The sequence below is a fragment of the Petaurus breviceps genome, unplaced genomic scaffold (genome assembly GCF_028583685.1).
Source record: "Petaurus breviceps papuanus isolate PSGF00001 unplaced genomic scaffold, PetGlider_PUasm1.0 551, whole genome shotgun sequence".
Taxonomy (NCBI): Eukaryota; Metazoa; Chordata; class Mammalia; order Diprotodontia; family Petauridae; genus Petaurus; species Petaurus breviceps.
In genome coordinates, this window is record NW_027186372.1 from 35,269,987 (window position 1) to 35,291,851 (window position 21,865).

Sequence of the window (21,865 nt, forward strand, 5' to 3'; positions counted from 1 at the left end):
TGTAGAGAAATACCATTTATTATAATGACAAAAATATATCGAATATTTGGGCACTAACCTAACATATAAAAAAGAGACATATAAGGACAACTTCAAAATGATTTTGCCAGAAAGAAGAGAACTGAGTAGAGCAAATATAGTTTAAAATCATTAATTCCCAGATCAAATTATATATTCAACACAATCAAAATACCAATAATTAATATTTTGACAGTTGATTGATCAATAGAATTTACTTCATAAAACCGTGATGTTATAACATGAAATAATATCAGGAAATATTGCAAAATAAAATGGGTGAAGGGCTAGCATATTTTAAAATGTATATATCATATGAGGCAGCTTGGCATGGTGAATAGAAAGCCAATCTTAGGAAGATATGGGTTCAAGTTCCACCCCTGACTCATATTGGCTGTGACCCCTCAGGTACCTCACTTAACCCTTAGTACCCCATGCAACTCTAAGACTGTTGTTTTCAGTCATGTCAGACTTCATGACCCCACTTGAGGTTTTCTTGGCAAAGATACTGGAGTGGTTTTCTATTTCCTTCTCCAATTCATTTTACAGATGAGGAAACTGAGGCAAATTGGGTTAAGTGACTTGCCCAGGGTCACACAGTTAGTGTCTGGGGCCAGATTTGAGCTTAGGAAGATGAGTTGTCCTGACTCCAGGTCTGGGACTCTATCCACCATGCCACCTAGCTGCCCCAATGAAATTATAGGTTTAGTTAAAAAAAAAACCCTCCAGTTATTTACAAAAACTGGCACTGAAAAAAAAAAGTGCGCGCACACACACATATAAATGGAATGGAAGAGAACCCAGAAATGCAATCTAATGTACAAGTGTTAGTGTGTGAGAGAAACCTATTAAAAAGCAACAGTGGAGAATGGAAGTATCATTCACTAAAAAACTATGGGGAAAACTGGATGAATGGTAGAAAATGAGCTTTAGATCCATGCCTCACATCTTATATCCAGTGAAAAGCTTATGATAGTATAATCAGTGTTCAGAATTGAAAAGAAATTTCTAGATGTAGATGATGACAGAAGAACATATTTGTCAGATCTGTAGATGTCACAAAGCTAGAAGGGCTTCAGTCTTTAGATAACATAACTGGGATCCAGATAAATGAAAGGCTGGAATGATGGGCTGACAAGATGAAACTTAACAGGGATGAATAAAAAGTCAGAGACACTGTGTGTTTGCAATGTGCAAAGATAGGAAGAAGAGACCTAAAAGCAGTTCAAGTGGAAAGAGCAGGAATTTTAGTCGACTTCACTAGTCAACAATGCATTGCTTTCTAAAACAATGAGATTAAACTTCATTTAGTGTTATTCCAGCTGATAGTAACAACTCTCCTTCTTTTGAAATATCGTAACCAGTCAAGTTAAACATTGATTAAACGCTTACTGTTTGCCCAGCACTGTGCTAAGTAAGCCTAAGGAATACAAAGGAAGGCAAAAACTGACCCTTCCCTCAGGGAGCTCACATTCTAATAGGGAAGACAACATGTAAACAACTACATACTTAGGAGATATTTAGAATAAATGGAAGGTAACCTCAGAAGAATTTCAGTAGCATTCAGTAAGGACTTAGGAAGACTTCTCTCAGAAGGTAGGATTTTAGCTGAGTCTTGAGGGAAGCTAGGAAAACCAGGAGATGAAGATGAGGAAGAGTGTTCCAGACATGGAGCACAGCCAGTGAGAATTCTGAATTGGAAGCTGGAGTGTCTTGTGCAAAGAACAGCAAGCAGTCCAATGGTGCTGAACTGTAGAGTAAGGTACAAGACTGGAATGATAGGAAGGAGCTAGGTTGTGAAGGGATTAATCTGCCCCTGGACTTCACACACTGGAAGTACCCTCCCCCTCAAGGGCTTTCCCTCTGATTATAGTTTCTCCCAGAACTTGCATTTTAAGGAGGATGGCCAGGGCAGCCCTATCTTCATTCCTCTTCAAGCTCTCCTCCAGACTCTCTGGATTTTCATTACCATGCTGGGTATCTTAATCTCCTGCTCCATCCCCATACATTACTGTTACATTCTGAATGTCAGTTCCTTGAGGGCAGGAACTGCTTTTCTTTCTGCTAAGCATTTGTATTTCCAGGACTTAGCACAATGCCTGACATATAGTTAAGTGCCAAATTACTGTTGACTGACTAGACATGCTGCTTTATGTGCATAAACACAGGTCAAATTCTCCTGTTCTGGGATTGCTGTAATAAGAAATCAGCCAGAGTTCTTTGTAACCATTATCTGCTCTCAGTTCTACCTCCAATTAGACAGCATGTGATGGGTGGGAGTAACTATTTACCTGGATTTGAGGGACCCAAGGGCCAAGGGTTTATTTTCTTTGTATTCAGAAGGTTAGAGAAACACTACAAATAGTAGCAACAACTAACAATGCAAACTAAGACTGTATCAGAACACTTCGTGGGTTTACTATATTCTGAACATTTCAATGAAGTTGAGAATTCATTGCCTCACATGACTAAGATTTAAATTACCTAACAAATTGCCAGTCTACATAAGTGAGGGAGCTGCCACAATGGGGATTCCCTGTATTGATAACAACACAGGCCTGGGCTGATTTTAAGTTTTCCTAAATTGGTAAAGGAGAAATTAACTGACTTGACTTTTTTTCACTTTGAAGGGTGTATAAATCCAAATGCATAAGAACTGAGTGGGGCAAAGGAGCAATAAGTCAATATGTGGTAATGCCTGGCATATCTTTCCAACTCCTTTGTCCTGCTGACTCCATTTCATTCATACAGCTCTTCAAGAAATGTACAATCCAAGCTCACTTTTTATCACTACTAATACAGCATAAGCACTCAAAAATGCATTTAAAACTCATTCATTAGACATAAATCCATTTTATAATCCCAGGATACACAGTATCCAATTATATTTATGGGGCTACAAGTATAAGCAACTAAGTACAATATTATGGTCTTAACAGTTGCTAAGACAAGTGTTTACATTTTAAAATCTAGGACCCCATAAACATATTAAGAGCTGAGTTAAAAACACATTTGTGTTTCCATTTTTTCTTGACTAAAAAGGACTTGTTACAGTATGTTCTTTCTAGACCACCCACTTCAGGATCCTACTGCATTCACGCCCATCAGAGGAATCATTTATTAAAGACATGCTTTTTCTCCCTTTGCCATTTACATTTTTTATTTCCCCACTAGTAACAAAACAAGTGTTCGAGTGTTTTGCTACTCACGGTGCGTGCATACTGCTTACGGAAAAATGACTGGGTGTAGTCATAGAGAAAAGCTATGAGAAGAAAAACGTACCTTGACATTTTAAACCTTTCTATGGTAATATTTTTCTGAAAACTGTTATCCTTTGATATGTTAAATAAAGTCATTTAAAAAAATAAAAACTATTAAAATTCAGTATACTGTTAACTAAGTCATGTGAATCAATCAGTGGACCTGAAACACTGACATTCATTTTTTTTTTCCAATTAAAATTTAACCTGTAATATTGGGGGAAGAACTAGAGATAGTCATTATGGAACAGGTATTCCCCCCCGCACCCCAGCCATGAAGTCATACCAAATTTCCTTTACATAAAGGTAATCTGGGATATTTTCTAATTACCTCTACAAAACTCTACTAAAAAACTACTGGATCTTTTCTTTTTTAAGGGTGCTTTTAAAAAATACATCATCCCACTCTTTGTAAGGAAGTACTTGGCTTTCGCACACACACAAAAGTGAAAACCTATCAAAACCTGCTCCCTCTATGTTCACCTGTTTAAGAAGTAACTGTATTGTAAGGTTTCACTCTCATAAAGAAAGAACTGGCTATTCCTGAAATGTAAAATCTTTTATTTACCCAGTAAGTGGGTCAAACACAGAGCTACACATTTTTTTAAAATGATCACTAGATAAACATTCTTGCCTTTCAAGAGGGAATAAACCCTCAATTTATATCCTTTACTCATCTTGGTAACAAAACTAACATAACCACATTTAAGAGATCTTATCAATAAAGAACCATTGTGGTCATCATTAATTTATGAGGCACCCACAGGACAGATCAAAGTTCCCACGAGGCACTGTATTAGTTCATGCCCAAATACCTCTACGTTCATTATTGGCATCATTCAATTACTGGGCTGCATATTTTCCCCAAAAACATACAACAGTTTGTTATATGGTAGTTACTACTTGAGAGTATGACTTTTATCAAAGAAAGATTATCTGTATGGCTCCTTTGCCAAAATACTATGAAAATTAATTCCAAAAAAGACCCACCAAAACCTTCCCTTCTGCAAACCTTGCTTACTCAAAGCCAATTTAAGCTGATAAACCAAAACATTAAGGCTGTCTTCATTTAACATATTGAAGGATAATTTTTCAGAAGAATATTAACATTATGGAAATGTTTAAAACTAAAACTTCAGGATATGTTTTTCTCCTCAAAGCTTGAATCAGCATCATATCCTAGAAGGGGTGGGGAGGGATGGGGAGGGAAACAAACACCACCTTATGTGTGATAGGCACTTAAATATTTGTTGGAATGAACTCAGGATTGTACCTTTCGGTCTAGATTTTTTTTAAAGGTGTTACCAGATAACTAGAGGAAGATCATAGGACTTAGGACCAGGAAGGATCTTGGAGGTCTTGTAGGCCAACCCATAATTTTACAGAGGTGAACGTTCAGGTCCAGAATGGTATAGTGACTTGGCCTGCATAGGTGGTGGTGGTAGTAGTAGGAGGAGGAGGAGAAGGAGGCAGGGCAAATGAGACACAAACCTAGCTCTAACTCTAAATCTTGTGCTTCTCCCCAACATCCTTATCTGAAGAGATTCCTAGTAATGTAAAGTAGACAAAAAATTGTGAAAAAATGTTCAGTGATGATGAAGTCCTTAGGAATAAGCATTAATGACATACCCCACAAAAAAGAAGAGGTAGAAAACAGATATTCAGGGTGGCGAGGTGGCACAGTGAATAGAGCACCAGCCCTAAAGTCAGAAGGACCTGAGTTCAAATCCGGCCTCAGACACTTAACACACAAAAAAACTAGCCATGTGACCTTGGGCAAATCACTTAACCCCAACTGCCCTACCTTCCCCTCTCCAAAAAGGAAAAAAAAAAGTAAATTCTCCAAATCATCCTTGCTGCTTTTGAAGACTCACATACCACATGTGCACTTAGTCTAAACAAATAAGGAAACATCAAATCACACCACACACTAGGTTGAGTCTATATTTAGCCAGGCACTTTGGATGCACTGGTTTTCCAAAATTGTCTTGTATTAACCTAAGTTTCTATGATGTGTCTGCCCTATCAGAAAATGATTTAGTTTAGTAGGAGGCATTTTCCTCCCAGCATGGGCTCCAAGGAGTCCTGATCAAGATACAACCTCCTGAGAATCTCCACCTAAAAAAGAGTGCTACTGCTTCTGTTTTTTTAATGCTAGAGGTCCCACTACTACAGGTTCTGGGGAGGTAGACAGAAAAGCAAGGCACAAGAAAAAGAACTGGTTCTGGGTGACCCTGGTGATCCCAAAGCCTCTCAGCTCTTTGGCAGGAAGCAAAAATATAGATAGATGTAAAAACAACTGTTGTACAAATCCCTCCCTCACACCATGCTCTTCCACATTACCACAAAGATGGTGGTTCTGCTGTAAGTTCCAAGTTCATTACCCATAAGGTCAACAAATTTTAAAGCTGAAGAGATTTCACAGGTCATCTGGTCCACTCCCCCCCAACTTTGCATATGAGTAAACTGAGGCTCACAGAGGTTGTAAGTTGTCCAAGTTCACATAGGTTGGCAGTGATGGGACTGGAGCCCAGAACTCTTGATGCCTGTCAGTTCTTCCTACTATACAACACTGTCTCTTTTGGTATTTTTTTAATTCCCCCTGTTGTAGCACCCTCGTTTCCAAAAGGGGGAAAGTCCAAATGCAGTTAAACATTTAAACCAAAAAACTACTTCATAAGTATATCCCAAATGTTTTTATACCCTTGTCTGCACCAAATGGATGTAATTATTATTTTCCCCTAATTCTAGCTAATTACAAGCCCTGATATACCCGTATGCCTCTCCCCTGTCACATATGAGAATCTCACTCACTTTATATGGTAATAGGAAATAATGTACACAGGAAAGACAAACCTGTTGCCTTCATTTTCTCCCTCCCTCCCATCCACCCTGCTTCTCCCCAGTAATCAGTCAGGAGAAGTGCTTAAACCATTGGAAGCACCCAATGCTTTCTGTTTTTGCGAGTCCAGGGCAAAACAAAATGCTTGGTGTATGCTGTAGAAGAGAAGGGTTTCCTCTTCTTTTGTGCAGTACTCCCCCCGGTACAGAGAACTCCTCACAGAGGGATTGCACTGAGCCAGAAGAACCTGGATACCGATGTCTGCATAATCTTTGCGGACTTCTTTGAGTGTCTGGATTCCTGCCGTATCTAAAAATTGTAAGGCACTGCAGTCTATCACTATGGTATGGAGCTCTGGGGCCTCAGAGGAGAGGTTCATGGAAACTTCATCCTGAGAGCCACTGAAAGTCACCATTTTCTCTTTGAGCTTTCTCTTTGCTACCTTCTTCCGTGCTGCCTTCACTAAGATTGGGCTGACAGTCTTCTTGTACAAGGCAGATTTAAAAGACTCTTTGTTGATGTAATAGAGGGGAGCTACAAAACGGAAAATCTTAATTCCTGGTTCAGTCTGAAGGTTCTTGTAGGCAGACGTGGACTCATAGATTTCAGATTCTTCCACATTACCAAGTATAGGAGCTTCTGGCTTCTGAGTACGAAGGATGACACAAAACATAGAAAAGCAGACCCCAATAAGCAGACCAATTTCAGTACTTATTAGTGCAGAGGAGAGCATAGTAATAAACCAAATAACTGTATCCATTTTACTGAGCCTCCACATCCTGGGCAGGTCACCAAACTTTCGAAGAGCTCCCCGAAGATTCACGATGGTTATCACTCCAAGGACACATTTTTGGAGGGAGTAGAATAAAGGTGCTATTACAAGGAGGACCAATAAAAGAACCAACGCTGTTATCACACTAGAAACTTGAGTCTGGCAGCCCGTCGACTCTTTGACTAAGGTCTTGGCAAGAGCTGCGCTGGTTGTGAAGCAGTGAAAGAAGGCAGGGATGATATTACAAAAACCAATGGCATACATTTCCTGATTGGCCCTGACTATGTAGCCATGCTTCTTGGCGAACATCTCTGATAGTGACACGGTGATAGCAAAACCAATGATAGAAATCGCTATCGCATCAACTGCCACATTAGGAATCAAGCTCCAATCTGGTGCTCTGGGGGGCAGGAACCCAGTAGGAATGTGTCCAGCTACACTGGAGCCATAATTCTCATTCAGTTTTCCAAAATGAGATGCCAGCGTAGCCGCCACAACTACTACCAGTTCGGTGGGAATTGGTGCCTTAAGTTTAGATTTGAAGTGTTCATTGAGTTCTTTGGTTGGCACAAGGACAAGAAGGCACAAAAGGCTAGTAATGAGGTCACAGAGATTGGTCTTATGAATGTTTTTGAAGATATATATCCAGGTAGTGATGAAAGAGCCCACACCACTACTTCGAGGGATGTTTAGTCCTAGAAGATATTTGGCCTGAGAAGTAAGGATAGTAAAGGAGGTACCAGTGACAAATCCACTCAGCAAGGCATCAGATAAGTAGACGGAGACAAAGCCCACTTGAAACAGGCCCATCAATATCTGAAAGGAATCACATAAAGAGATTAAAACACATGCAAACCTTTCTCAAATGGAAAGGAATGCTTGTAAATCTTATAATTCTGCCTTCTTGTCTATCATTTGTCTAGAGAGCCTTCTTCAGTACTAAAGGATTTATCATTTTGTTGGTATGGGTACTTCCTCCACCAACTGAGATTGCAATTTAGTAAATTGTCCTTGAAAGTTAAGACAAAAAAGAAAAAAGAAAAGAAAGGAAAAAATCAGCTGTCACCTATCTGCTGATGTATTTTTCTGAACTTAAACAGGTCTCCCAAGACAGACAATAGGCCATTGCAGGACCCAGACTAGAAACTTTGCTTGCTTCGGTATGGGCTGGCAGAGTGTGTATTCTTCTGCTGGAACAGTTTATGAAACCCAGGATCAACTATATGCCACAACAGGGTATCAGCACAGAATTTAAGTAGGTCCCACTAATTTTCCAAATTGATTAGGCTGTCATAACCTCTGAAATTTTCCTATCTCTATTCTTTCTCTTTCTTCTCTTCTTAAAATTTTGTTCTCTTCCTTATCCTTTCTCTTCATAGAAATAACCCTATTGAGAGAGACATCAAGGAAAGGCAGAAAGATACCCCAGGACTTGCCATCCTCCTCCCACTTTGGTTCTTCCCTAGCACCAAACAAAACAAGTTACTTATATTAGCACTGTTAACTATTATCTTTTATAACTCAAATTTATATAGTTAGGGAGTTTTTTAGCTTCTTAAGTGATTTACCCATAATCCTTTATGAGGAACTGGTGCAAGTATTACTACTCCCATTTTGCAGATAAGGAAACTGAAGCTCAGAGAGTAGAAATGGCTTGATCACAATCACAAAGAAAGGGGGGGAAGGGAATAAGAATTTATATAGTGTCTATGTGCCAGTTGTGTTACTGTGCTAAGTGCTTTGTAAATTTATCTCATCTGATCCTCACAACAACCCCGTGAGGTGGGTGCTGTTATTTTACAGTTGAGGAAACTGAGGAATACAGAAGTTAAGTGACTTGCCCAGGGTTACACAGCTAAGTAAGCATCTGGGCTAGCTAGATTTGAACTCAACTGTTCATTTCATTATGCTATCTCTGTCTCCCTAACATCTCCAAATACTTGAGAGAAAATCAAGATTTAGAGAATCCTTGATATAAACTGGCAAGGACATTATGATAATTAGGGGAATCCAGGAGACCCTAAGAAGTCACCAAGAAAAAAATTCCCTTCTGGGGCAGCTAGGTGGCACACTGGCCCTGGAGTTAGGAGGACCTGAGTTCAAATCAACCTCAGACACTTACTGTGTGACCCTGGCAAGTCACTTAACCCCAATTGCCTTCTGCCCACAAAAAAAAAAAAAATTGTCCTTCTAATTCCCATCTAATTCCTTTGTTCCCATATGGTTTCTTTGCCATATGTCATCTACAAAAGTTAATCTACATTAATATAAATGCCAGTTTAAAATTAAATCTTGAATTGAAATTAGCTTTTTAAAATTACAAAGTCATCCTCAGTTAAAACTTTAAGCCATCTTTGTTCATGTGTAATAATCAAGTATTATTAACAAAAGAGAATCAGTGATTTTCAACCAGTTTTGAAAGAGGATCTTGCGGGAAAATTATAATTATGCCTAACACATATACAATAAAATAATATCACGTGGCCTAAAAAATTCCCTATTTTAGTCTTTAAAGAATTAAAAGGGAATCATGTGAAAGAGACATTCAGAGTGTTCTGTTTGGCTTTGGCGGGCAAATTGAGGACCAATAGAAACACAGATTTTGGTACACTATAAAGAAAAGTTCAAAAGCAGCATGAGCTATCTTAGGAAACTGAATTCTCTGTCACTAGACTCTCCAAAGTCTGGATGACCACTTATCAGGGATTTTGTGGAGGGGATTCAAGATTCTGGTAAATAATGAACTAAATGACCCCTGATACTCCTAAAAACCGTAAGATTTTATGATCCCATGAAGTGGAATTAACTGAGTTTTATGAGACCTTAGAATTTAAAGCTGGAAGAGACCTAAAAATATATATATATAGTCCAAACTGCCTCATTTTCCAAATGAGGAAAAGTGAGGTGTAGAGAGGGGAAGTAACATGCCTAAGGTCCAATAAATTGCAGAAATGTGATCTAAACTCTGGTGTGCTAAATCGTATTCTAAGACAAGTGATCTTTCTCACTATGCTCCCTATGATACATACTTTTTAAAGTGTGGTTTCGATGGCGGGGGAGGGGAGTGTGATAACTGGTACCTTGGCGGTTATGTGATTTTGTTGGTGTTGGCCCTCCCTTCAAGCAGTGCAAAACTGCTAACTTCTCACACCTTTCATATGCAATTCTTGTCCATAACTCCACCATATTGAATTGATCCAACATGCTGGAGGCCTTCTTCTTGTTCTTTTAATATCTCAGGGATATCGCTGCACCATTTAAGTTTCCCATCTGTCATTCTCAACATGAGTCTGGCCCACCACCTTCTCTAGTCTATACACTTAATGGTGATTTTTGTGCCCCAAAGTCTTCAGTGGTAATATGCCTATTCACAAACTCACTAAAACTTTCCACTTCAGGACCAATGATTTCTCCTATCTCTAGAGCTTTTGATACATCAGCATCTCTTCAAGATGATCAATTAGAGATCACAAGAGGGCTCTGACAATGAACAGTAAGTTAAATTCTGGCAAACACAAACCCATAAAGCAATGGATTTTTTTTTAATTGACAGCAGCTTACAGTTGTACAATTATAAAGAGTTTTCTAAACAGAATGACTCGGAGTAAATTATTATTTTTGCCAAGAACCTGTTTGTTCTACCACTTCTTACCTGATAAACTCCAGCTATGAAAGTTACTGTTGTGCCAATAGTAATTGCATAGCAGCTTCTATCACAGATCTGTCCTGAGGTTTGGTTCACAGCTGCAGCGATGACACTTTCATTTATGTGATTAACAAGGCTAGGTTTAGCCGAATGTTCCATCCCATAGCCAGCTTTGTGTACCTCCCGTTCCACCACTTCACCAATCATGAGGCACAACACTCCAAAAATACCCACTGAGATGTGTCTGGATGTCCCAAATAAGAAATAAATTATTCCAGCAAAAAAAGAAGTGTACAGACCATAAACGGGCTCTTGGCCTGCCAGAAGGGAATATGCAATGGACTGTGGGACTAATAAGATGCCTACAATCAAACCAGACATTATATCTCCAAGGAGGTATTTTTTCAGGTCATACTTAGGGAGCCATTGAAAGACTGGCATGAACCCCAAAATCCAGTCTTTGGCTTTGGCTGGGCTACAGCAGCAATTCTTCTTCACCTTTTTGACCACACATTCTTTAAAGTCAATACTCTTTTTCTCCTGAGGCTCCAGAAGAATTCTACAATAATGATGGTCATCACCTTTAGCAAGATCACTGGATGAGCTGACATAGTGATCTTCTTCTTTGTCTGACATTTCTGGAGATGAATCCTTCAAGTTCCTAATACAAAAAGAATAATAATATTAAGCAAGAAAGTGTTTATGCACAATTAAGCATTTCAATTCCATTCAACAGGCTTTTACTAAGCACTAATTATGTACAAGCACTAAGCCAGGTACTAGGCCTACAAAGACAAAAGCAAGCCAGCCTCTGCAGTCAGGGAGCTTACAGTCTATTGTGGAAAGAGAACACCTACACAAATAAAGTATACACAATAAAGAACTCTGAACAATACCATGACCGATAATAATTGCAAAAGATTGATGATGGATGTCTCTCAAATGATATCTGTAGGTGGAGAACAGAACGTACATTTCTGGATATGACACAACCTAAATTCATTTTGCTTGACTATCCTTTTCTTATGAGAGCTTTTATTTGGGGGCAGGGTAGAGATACTGATTGGAAAAAGGGGAAGAAAAAAAACACCAATAAACATTTTAAAAATGTACAGGAAGGAGAGTGGGGTTCAACAAGTGGCATAGATTAATAGGATATACTAGATATGGAATAACAAGTTATTGCTGTATAAAATTTAATATATATTAAAATATCAAAGCTAAATGTAATGAACTTATGGTTTCATGGACAAGTTCCATTTTTTGGACTTACTTATTTAAGTGTGGGATGTTCACGTTTGTGTCAATGCCCTTTGACCCAGCAATACCACTACTAGATCTATACCCTGAAGAAATCAGAGAAAGAGGAAAAGGGTTGATATTTCTGAAAATGTTTATAGCAGCTCTTTTTGTAGTGGCAAAGAACCTGAAACTAAGGGGTGCTTCCCAATTGAGGAATTGCAAAGAAAACAATTATGGTTTATGAAAAGTAATGGGAAAAAAATAAAAAAAAAAGAAAAGTAATGGAATATGATTATGCTGTTGGAAATGAAGTGGCTAGTTTCGCTAACACCTGGGAAGACTCATTTGAACTGAAGGAGAGTAAAATAAGCAGAACCAGTACAACAATTTATACAAAGAACCCTAATCAATGCAGTTGAACAACCATGATTCTAGTGGGCTCATCTTGAAAAATGATGCCTACCTCTTGACAGGCAGTCACAGTCAATAAACATTTATTAAGTGTTAAGATGCCAGGCATTGTGCTGATACAAAGAAATGCAAAAGATTATATGGACAGTCCCTGTCCAAATTCACAATCGAATGGGGGACACAGCATGCAAAAAGCTCTGTACGAACAAGCTACTTCAGGATAAATCGGAAATAATCAATAGAGGAAAAGTACTAGAATTAAAAGGGATTAGGGAAAAGCTTCCTGTAGAAGGTTAGTTATTAGCTGAATTTAACCAGGGAAGCCAGGAGGTGGAGATGGGAAGGGAGAGCATTCCATACATGAGGGACAGCTAGTGAAAACAGCCAGAGTTGGGAGGTGGAATGTCTTGTTCAAGGAGCATCAAAGAGACCCATGTCCATGGATGATGATGATGATAGAAGAAGAAGAAGGAGGAGGAGAAGGAGGAGGAGGAGGAAGAAGAAAGAGAGTTCTCTTCTCAAGGTGCTCACACTCTAATTGGAAGAAACATCACATAAAAGAGTTCAGCTGCTGGGCAGGCAGAGATGTCCAGAAGTTCTAAGGGTGTATCACAGGGGCTGATGGGCAAGGCCCAAAGGGATCTTTAGGTAACTTAGGTCAAATTACTACTAGAGGACTGCAGGGAATAGAGGCAGAGCAGATGGAAAGGAAAACTGGGGACTATTAGTAACTGTCCCCGGTGAGAATGGGTCTTCGTGCTAGATGAGTTCTAAGCCAATGGAAGGGACAAAATGGTTTTCCCCAGTAGTGACAGGTCTTCCAGCTCCCCCTTCTCCCATGGACTAAAATGCCAGAGCCAAGTTCATGTTTTGTTCTAAAGGCAATAAACTCTAGAATAGTTCCCAAGAGAATTTTTTTAGTGGGGCAGTGGCATGGTCAGAGCCATGTATCAGAGATACCAATTTGGCAGCTGTGTGGAGGATAAATTGGGGAGGGGAAAAACTGTAAGCTGGGAGGCCAATTAGGGGCTATTTCAATAGTCAAAGTGAGGTATAATGGCCTGAAAGAGGGTGATGGCTGTATTAAGTGAAGAGATGAGGGAAGATGCAAGAGATATTTATAGAAGTAGAATTAACAAGCTTGGCAACTGTTGATATGGGGGGGGAGTTTCTCATCTTAATTCTCATGAAAGCTGTAAGGTAAATTTTATAGAAAATATCCCTATTTTTCCCGGTCATTATAAGAAACCAGAACCAGCACCTTTCCTTGGCTCAGGACTGTCCCAGAACCCATTTAACATGAAGATCCACTGTCCCCAGGGGTGTCCTTCTTCCTATATGTTCTCTCCTCCCCTCCCTCCCCTCACGGTGCCCTCTCCCTTCTCTCTCCAGCCCCCCACCCATGAACCTTGACATGCATTAGATGAAATGTGAGAGTCAACTTTATCCCTTAAGGGTATTGCAGAGGACCACCAGCCCTTACCTGCTTCTGTGCCCCACCCCCTTAAAATAAAAAAATAAAGTTTTATTGATGCATTTTTTATCCCTAGTTAAAACTTCTTGGGGTGGCCAGGTGGTGCAGTAAGTAAAGCTCCAGCCCCAGAGTCAGGAGGACCTGAGTTTGGTTCCAGCCTCAGACACTTAAAACACACAAAAAACTAGCCATGTAACATTGGGCAAGTTACTTGTTCATCATATTCATTATTTCTCACAGCACAGTAATATTCCATTATGTTCATGTATTACAATTTGGTTAGCCATTTTCCGGCATCTACTTTATTTCTAATGCTTTGCCATCACAAAAAGTACTGCTTTAAATATTTTGGAGTATATGGAGGCTTTCTTCTTATTAGTGGTCTCCTTAGGCTACAAACCTAGTAATGAATATCTGATTCAAAGGGTATGAACATTTTAGTCACTTCATTTGCAAAATTCCAAACTGTTCTCCAAAATGGTTGTACAGATTCACAACTCCACTAACAATGTATTTGTGTATCTATCTTTTCCTATCTTCTTGCTTCAAAGTCAAGATTTGGTGTAATGAGTTTGTATTGGGGGATGTTTAGGAGAGGAAGTTAATGTATGGGTGGGAACTTTGAGATACAGCAGAGTTGGACAGGGCTCCACATTGGAGTGAGGGCAGCAGAGAAGACTCAGGATACCCAAAAGGAAATATAAGCACAGGGGACAGGGATATGGGGGCCAATAAATAGGACACCAAAGACACCTTGTTCTCCTTGGCAGTTTGCTTTGGATTCTGGTGGGTGTACCATTGGCAAATCATCTGCCAGTAAGCATTTAACAAATGCTTACTAACTTATTGGAACAATCTTCTTATGAGAGTCACCCTGAGCTCCCTTTCTGGTCAGGAGTTCCCAAATTATATCCTTCCAGTAGCTCTAACCTGATCTTCACTGGGCACAAGAGAAGTTGCCCAATCTGTCCACTGCAGAGCAACCACCCTAATAACTATAGGGTCAAAGGGATTTTTCCCCAGTCTTGGGTCAAGCCCAGGTGAACTGGAAATAAAAATAAATGAATGTAGCAATTAGGCACAAAGCACACCTCAGCAATGATCTCAGGGTCCTGCGTTCTCTTCTGTGTACCTTCAGTGTTTCTCTTCTTTACCCCCTTTTTACAACCCTCTTGTACTCGGCTCTAAAAGGTTCATCTTGGGTCCCTGGAACTACCTGCATACCTACTCTTCCCCCCAGGTCATTCTCCTTCCCTTCCATCTCACTTTTCCTTTTAGCCCTACAATGATTTTCTAAAATTTTATCTCCCTGTTATGCAAGGCGGGTCTCCTGCCTATCTAGCGCCAGGCCGGCAAGTGGGCAATAGATCATTAGCATCCAGGCACTAAAACAAAGTCTTTTCAGTTTATTTCCTGACAAGCATCCAGGCTCTCTAATGATCTGATCGGTTATACTGTCACAGGTACAGCCATTTTAATAATAGGAGGCACAGGATATGATAGAGGAAGCATAGCATAGGTTAGGGAGTGAGAGTACTAAAAACCCTAGCACTAACTGGCTATATGACCTTGGGCAAGTTTACTTCCTTGGGTCATGGCTTCCTCATCTATAAAACTGAGGGGGAAGGAGAGGACAAGAATTATTTCTTGCTCTGAAATTCTGTGATTATATCACACAGAGAGACCCGTGTAAGGGCACCAAAGTTCAGGCCTCTCCCATCTTCCTGAAGGATGGGTGATGCTGTTCCTTTGAGGTCTCTTCCTGTGCTAGAGCTAGAACTCTGTGATCCTTCCTAATATGGAGTCTTCATATCCTGGGGAGTAGAAAAGGATCCCAAGAGAGGCCCTGAGGTGACAATAGGCTGGAAGAAGTTCCCTCTCCTAAAAAATAATTCCACAGCATATTCCTTTGTCTTCTTTTAAGATACGCAGCATGATGTAGGAGATGGAATGCTGGACTTATGCTTAGGAGATGTAGTTTCTAATTCTATTTCATGTATCCATGGGCAAGTCACAAAACCTCAGTTTCATCATTTGTAGAAGTATTATCATGATGCTTATATTACCTACCTTACATGATTGGTATGAAACAAACACACTGCTAACTTATACACAAACACAAGTTTTAAAATCCAATTACTCTAAGTAAGTAACAGCCCTAATACTCATCTGTATCTTATTATGAATTTGTTACCAGACAATTTTGTTGCTTCAAACCTGAAATTTGCTGAAATTTTGATTGGGAGGTGGCTGGGAGGAGAAGCTAACCTGTGAGTGGGAAGTTTGAGGTACAGCAGGTTGTATAGGGCTCCACATTAGGGTGAGGGGAGCAGAAAAGGCTCTGGATACCCAAAAGGAAATATAAGGGCAGAGAACAGGGATACAGGGGCTGGTAAGTAGGTAGGCACCAAAGACACCTTGTTCTACTTGGCAGTCTGCTTTGGACTCTGGTGGGTGTGCCGCTAGCAAATCATCTGCCAGAGGGCAGTTACCACACCTGGTCGACTGTATAAACATTACACTGGGGGCACAATGTAAATTGAAATATTAGCCATATTTTTTATCTGGGAATAAAATGTTTTTAAAAAGTTCAACTCTCTAAGTCCTATTTGCTGGCCACAGGGAGCTTATTATTTAGTTGGCTGATAAGACATTAGTGTGAAGCAATTAGATAATTAAACATTATGTAATTTTTTTAAACTGTAATATAGAGAGTAAATAAAAACAGGAGAACCTAGAAAAGGGGAAGATCTACATGACTGGAAATCCAAAGAAATGATTTCCTGAATGAAATGAGGTTTGAGTTGGGCCTTAAAAGGGAAAACACATTATCTGCTATTTTGGATCGCTCACTGTTCTCCACTTAAACAGGGAAAATACCAAGCTAACTGCACATGAAAAATAAAAAATAGCAAGCTTCTGGCCCTTTACAGATTGGTGAGCAGGCAAATATTCTAATGAACACAAATAAAATATACAGAATAAAAAAAGTCTAATTTTCTCTTACTGGCTAACATCCATCACAGAAATACAATATCTATGTGGTTAAAAAAAAAAAAAGCTTTGAGGTAGCCATTTTTCTCTAATACAATGCAATGAAACCAGTAAATAATGAAAGTTCAGTTCAATTATCAAGAATTCAGACAATTTATCAGAAATATCTGTGAAGTATCATTGGAGTAGCTGACTGAATAAAAAGTTACAAGAACCCCAGGATATTCTGAATGGTATGTGATATGAAAGGCTATGGATAAATTCTGCATAATCATAATAATCTGAGTAATATTCTGAACAAGGTCCTGAGACAGTTCCTAAATACAAAGGTGATAAGAAGAAGTTAGACTGGCTCTAGCTGTATGTGGCTGGTTCTTCTTTCTTCCTATTTTCTATACTTACCTGAGAAATAAAATTTATTAGGTAAGGAAGAAATCTCACTTTTCTTCTTGGGATTCTTGTGTAGAATTTTCAGTTGTGCTCAATCTTTAAAGATATGGATGATTCCTTGCTCAGGGATATGTAGCTGACTTCTCTTTCCTATTGCAAAGATAAAGAGAAAAGATCTAGAATTAAAATGTGTACTTTGTGGGATTTTTTTTAAAAGATGATTTTCATTTTAAACTTTCATTTAATTTATAAACAATTATTTTTTTGCTGGTTGATTCTTGAAATTGGTGTATAATAAAATACCAATTTTTTTTTATATCAAAGTGAAACGGTATAACTTGAATCCATTACCTGAGTAATTACAATTATGTATAGTCATATCATTACTATAAACTTACAAAATCACTTGATCATTAATATTGTTTTAATTGATTTTTCAGTGGACTAATTTCATCTGAATACCCTTCATCAATCTCATTTAGAAAACAGAAAGATGGGTAGAATTTGAATTACAAGCTACTTGGTTCCACTGATCTGGTCTGAATATACCCAGAGAAAAAAGTACAGGATCCTTAAACTTCAAATTCTCAATCAAGATTTGTAGTTCTTAACTGGCTCCACTGTTGATTCCTAATGATAACTTCAAATAAGTACAACCCAAGAAATCCTCAGCTCCCTAAAGAACAGACTTCCAAACCATACTAACTAACCCTACTGACCTTGGGCAAATCCTTCCTCCCCCCCCCCCCAGCCTCAGTCTTCTTATTTATAAAAAGGATTTAGACTAAAAAAATATAAAGTCCCGCTTACAGAACTATAATTAAAAGTACTGGGAAGAGAGGTGCTAGACTTTGGTAGTGATCTGTCACCCAGGAAAATTTGAAAGAGTTGAAGAGTCAGAAAGGACACTTAATACATGTATGACTGGTCAGTTTTCTGCAGAAAGATAAAGAATCACCTTTGATGATGGAGATATCCTTTCATTTCCAAAAAATAAAAGGGGGAAATGAAAGGAAACAGAAGTGGCCAAAAACTGAGAGGAGAGTCGAAGACAGGAGAAAAAAGAAAGTGTGGAAATTAGGAGTCTGAAGTGTAGTATTAAATAGCAATACAGATGAAAACCAATGACCACAGAGAGGTATATGAAGGAGTAACTGCTCTGTACTCTGAAGGAAGAGCAGAGCACCTGAGGAATTAAGCGAGGAGTGGGGGATGGTTGTTCTCAAAGAGGACCATGACATCAGGAAGGTGATGCCATGATTTTTAAGTGAATTGGACTTAGGTGAGGGAGGGTTATGAAAAGTTCCCAGCCTTACTTTCTCCTCCAGAGCCATGTGGGTCCAGTGGTAGGTCAAGATATAAGTGAAGACAACTGAAGATGGGCCTGGATGCATTTTTTAAGCTAAGCTCTTTAACAGATCTAAATTTGACTAAAGCAATGCCCATTCAGTGACTAAGGCTAGATAAAAAAAATAAATAAACCAGAGAATGGTCTCTTTTACCTAGTCTAAAAAAATCAATCTGGGAGGGGTAGACCCTTAGGGTTTCTGACCAAAAGTGAAATAATTGCTATTTATATTCACTCTGAGCCAATCAGGGCCCAAACAATGACAGAGTGGGGCTTGGCCTGGGACCTACTGTTGGCCAATCAATGAGAGCCAGAGTGATTTGGGTTTCAGTCACTATATACAGCCAGACCATCCTGAACACCTGCTCTCATCTGAAATCGGAAGCTAAGCAGGGTCTGGCCTGGTTACTGGGGGCTAGTAGGAAAGTGTTAAAGGGTTGATGAGGGCTCCCTTTGGGTAATTACAGGGGTGGACAGGAGCCAAGTGTAATGGCAAGCAAAACTGTTTCAGCTATTCAATTATTTAGCACCTTGTTTCAGTTCAAGTTTCTTTTAAGCCTTGCCCATTATTATATCAAGTCTTTGTTAAGAAATAGTACTTGTGAACCCCATGGTGGGAGGAACTTGCTGATGCAACAGGAAGGGGTGGAACAGGAAGAAACTAATAACCATAGATAAGGAGAAGCCCAAGCTGGGAAAGAGCAGAATTGAGAAAGGGAACTTTGTGGTGGCCAGGCACTCTGTTCTGTTTGTTTTGAGTTTTGTTTGTGATACTTTGTACAGAAGCCCTGGGACCTTACTGGGAGCCCTGAAAGAAGATTTTCTTGTTGTCTGTGTATAGAAGTCCTAGAGGAGGGTTTTGCAGGTCCTAGGACTATACTGATAATTTGTGTTGAGTTCTCAGACTTTGTTTGTGGGTCTGTGTTGATTTCACAGGCAGATAGTGAACTGATGATGGTGCCGGCAATGTGTATGAATGTTGTTTTGGCTCTGTTAGGCTTTGTCTTCCCAGAAACAGAAACTGTGAAGGACTTGAGGTGAACTGGACACTGTTAGCTTCAATATGGAACTGGATGAGGAGCTGAGATCTGCCTACCTTTGAATCGAGGTGACGGTTGGGTATATTCAGGCAGGAGCTGGACCCATGGAAGAGGAACCATGAGCTTGAGTCAAGATGAAAAGACCTCTTCTTGGGTACTTAAGGCTGATTGAGATCATAATTTACTGTGACCTAGGGGTGGAGAACTTTGACCTTTGTACTTTGTGTCCCTTAAGGAGGCTTGCTCCTTAAGGATGATTGTGAGTTAAGGACTTATTGAACATCTTTTGCTTAAATTATGTGGCCACTTTGGTGAAAACTATGTGGCCATTTTAGTGATAAGTTGTTATATTATAACATTGTGAATGGTGTACTTTGGTTTCTGTGAATGTTTTGCTTTAATTTACTGCTGAATAAATAGAGAGTTCACTATACTATGTAATCAGAATCTTAAAGCTGTTCACAGCTGCAGTCCTCTGGAGAGCTGCTCGTGCTTGGCTTTACACCAGGGTTCATAGAATTTGGGGAAACTGAAGAACCTGAAGGTGGAGAGCAGAACTAGGTAGGTACTGAACTTTTGAGAAGAAGATAGCTCTGTTAATTCCAGACAGGGTGGAGAGAATTTAAAGTAGTATACCGGATTCCTGAGTGATTGTGACAGAGAAAGAATCCAAAAGTGGAATTGGAGAAGCAGAATATGCCAACCCTTCCTCCTAGCCTTGTTTGTTGGGGGCATTAGAGAAGGAGCAGCCAAACTTGGAGAAGGGGCCAGGAAATGTGATATCTTCAGGAAAAGTTAGGTTTCATTGAATACCAGAAGAAGATAAAGGGGAGTTTAATGGTGGGTTTCAGAGGAGACTGTGGAAAGGGAAGGAAGAAGAGGACAGGGACTGGGGAGGGAAGGGAATATGGATGGCAGATGTCCAGCTGAAAAGCCCTAGGCCAAGAAATGCATCAGGGTAATTTGACACCTTGGGTAGGCAGGATCCTGGAGAACGAGAGAGGTGTCATGGTCACAGGATGCTGAAAGTAGCAGCCTCAGAGTTGGATGAGGGAAAAGGGAAGGGAAAGGTCTTAAAACCAGTACTCTGTGGGACAGAAAGGGAAAGAGGAAAGCATACCTTTCCAGAAGTCAGCACCTCAGTGAAGAAAATCCTGATTGCATAATGCTAGTTCCAGCAGAGTTCATGTATAGAGTGGGAATGCACTTATGGAAAATGCATAACTCTAGGTGATGAGAAAGGGAAGAAGTATTCAGTAAATACAGCAGTAGCATAGGGACAAACAAAATCATTCAGCCACATCCCACACAATCTACATCTGCCTCTGCATTGTAAAACAATAACTTAGTAATATAGAATAATTAAAGTACAGTTTCTAAAGATTTCTCCCAAAGAAGTTCAAATAAAAAAGCTTTTGCTAGCCATCAGTTATCCAGAATGACTCATTCTGATGGGAGTTGTGAACTGATTCAACAATTCTAGAGAGCCATTTGGAATTATATTCAAAGGGCTATAAAACTGTGCATACCCTTTGACCCAGCAATAGTACCACGAGGTCTATATCCCAAAGAGATCAAAGGAATAGGACTTATATGTACAAAATATTTATAATAGTTCTTTTTGTGGTTTAAAAATTGAGTGGATGCCCCTCAATTGGGCAATAGCTAAAGTATATGGTTGTGGTGGAATACTACTGTGCCATAAGAAATGATAAGCAGGATGGTTTCAGAAAAACTTGGAAGGCTTATATGAACTGATGCCAAGTTAAGTGAAGGTTAGTGGGGGGGGGGGGGGGGGTAGTAGGAAGGTATTAAAGGGTTGATAAGTGCTCCTTTTGGGTAATTACAGGGGTGAACTAGAGCCAGGGGTCATAGAACCACTGTACACAGTAACAGCAATGATCAACTGTGAATGACTTGGCTGTTCTCAACAATATGATGATCCAAGACAATTCTGAAGGACTTATGATGAAAAATACTAAACCTCCAGTGAAAGAAGTGATGGAGTCTGAATGCAGATTGAAGCATACTTTTAAATTTTCTTTATCTTTAGGGGGTGCAGGTGGGGGATGGCTGTATTTTCTTTTTCAACATGGCTAATATGGAAGTATTTTCCATGACTGCACATGTATCATCTATATCAAACTGCTTGTCTTCTCAAGGAAGGGTAAAGGGAGGAAGAGAATCTGAAACTCAAATTTTTTTTAAAAGAAAGTTAATTTTTTTACATGTAACTGAGAAAAAAAATAAGAGGAAAAAATTAAAAAACAAAATGTTTCCTTGTCTTCTCAAGGAACGGTAAAGGGAGGGAGGAAGAGAATCTGAAACTCAATTTTTTTTTTAAATGAAAGTTAATTTTTTTTTTACATTTTTTTACATGTGACTGAGAAAAAAAATAAAAGGAAAAATTAAAAACCAAAATGATCCA

At 39.3% G+C, this 21,865-nt stretch overlaps 1 protein-coding gene across 4 annotated transcripts in view; it reads right to left on the bottom strand.

Annotated features, from left to right (window-relative positions):
• SLC26A2 (solute carrier family 26 member 2) overlaps window positions 1-21,865 on the bottom strand; it is a 35,959-nt gene continuing 14,094 nt past the window's right edge. The window contains exons 2-5 of one of the 4 annotated variants that reach the window (XM_069102635.1): window positions 20,558-20,663; window positions 17,101-17,199; window positions 10,545-11,199; window positions 1-7,708 (exon numbers count right to left, since the gene is read on the bottom strand). In XM_069102635.1, the coding sequence (XP_068958736.1) occupies window positions 6,188-7,708; window positions 10,545-11,174 (2,151 nt within the window). In that variant the 5' untranslated portion in view covers window positions 11,175-11,199; window positions 17,101-17,199; window positions 20,558-20,663 and the 3' untranslated portion in view covers window positions 1-6,187. Of the gene's footprint in view, window positions 7,709-10,544; window positions 11,200-17,061; window positions 17,200-20,557; window positions 20,664-21,865 lie in introns of all 4 variants that reach the window. The other 3 variants (XM_069102633.1, XM_069102636.1, XM_069102634.1) reach the window with 3 other exon arrangements.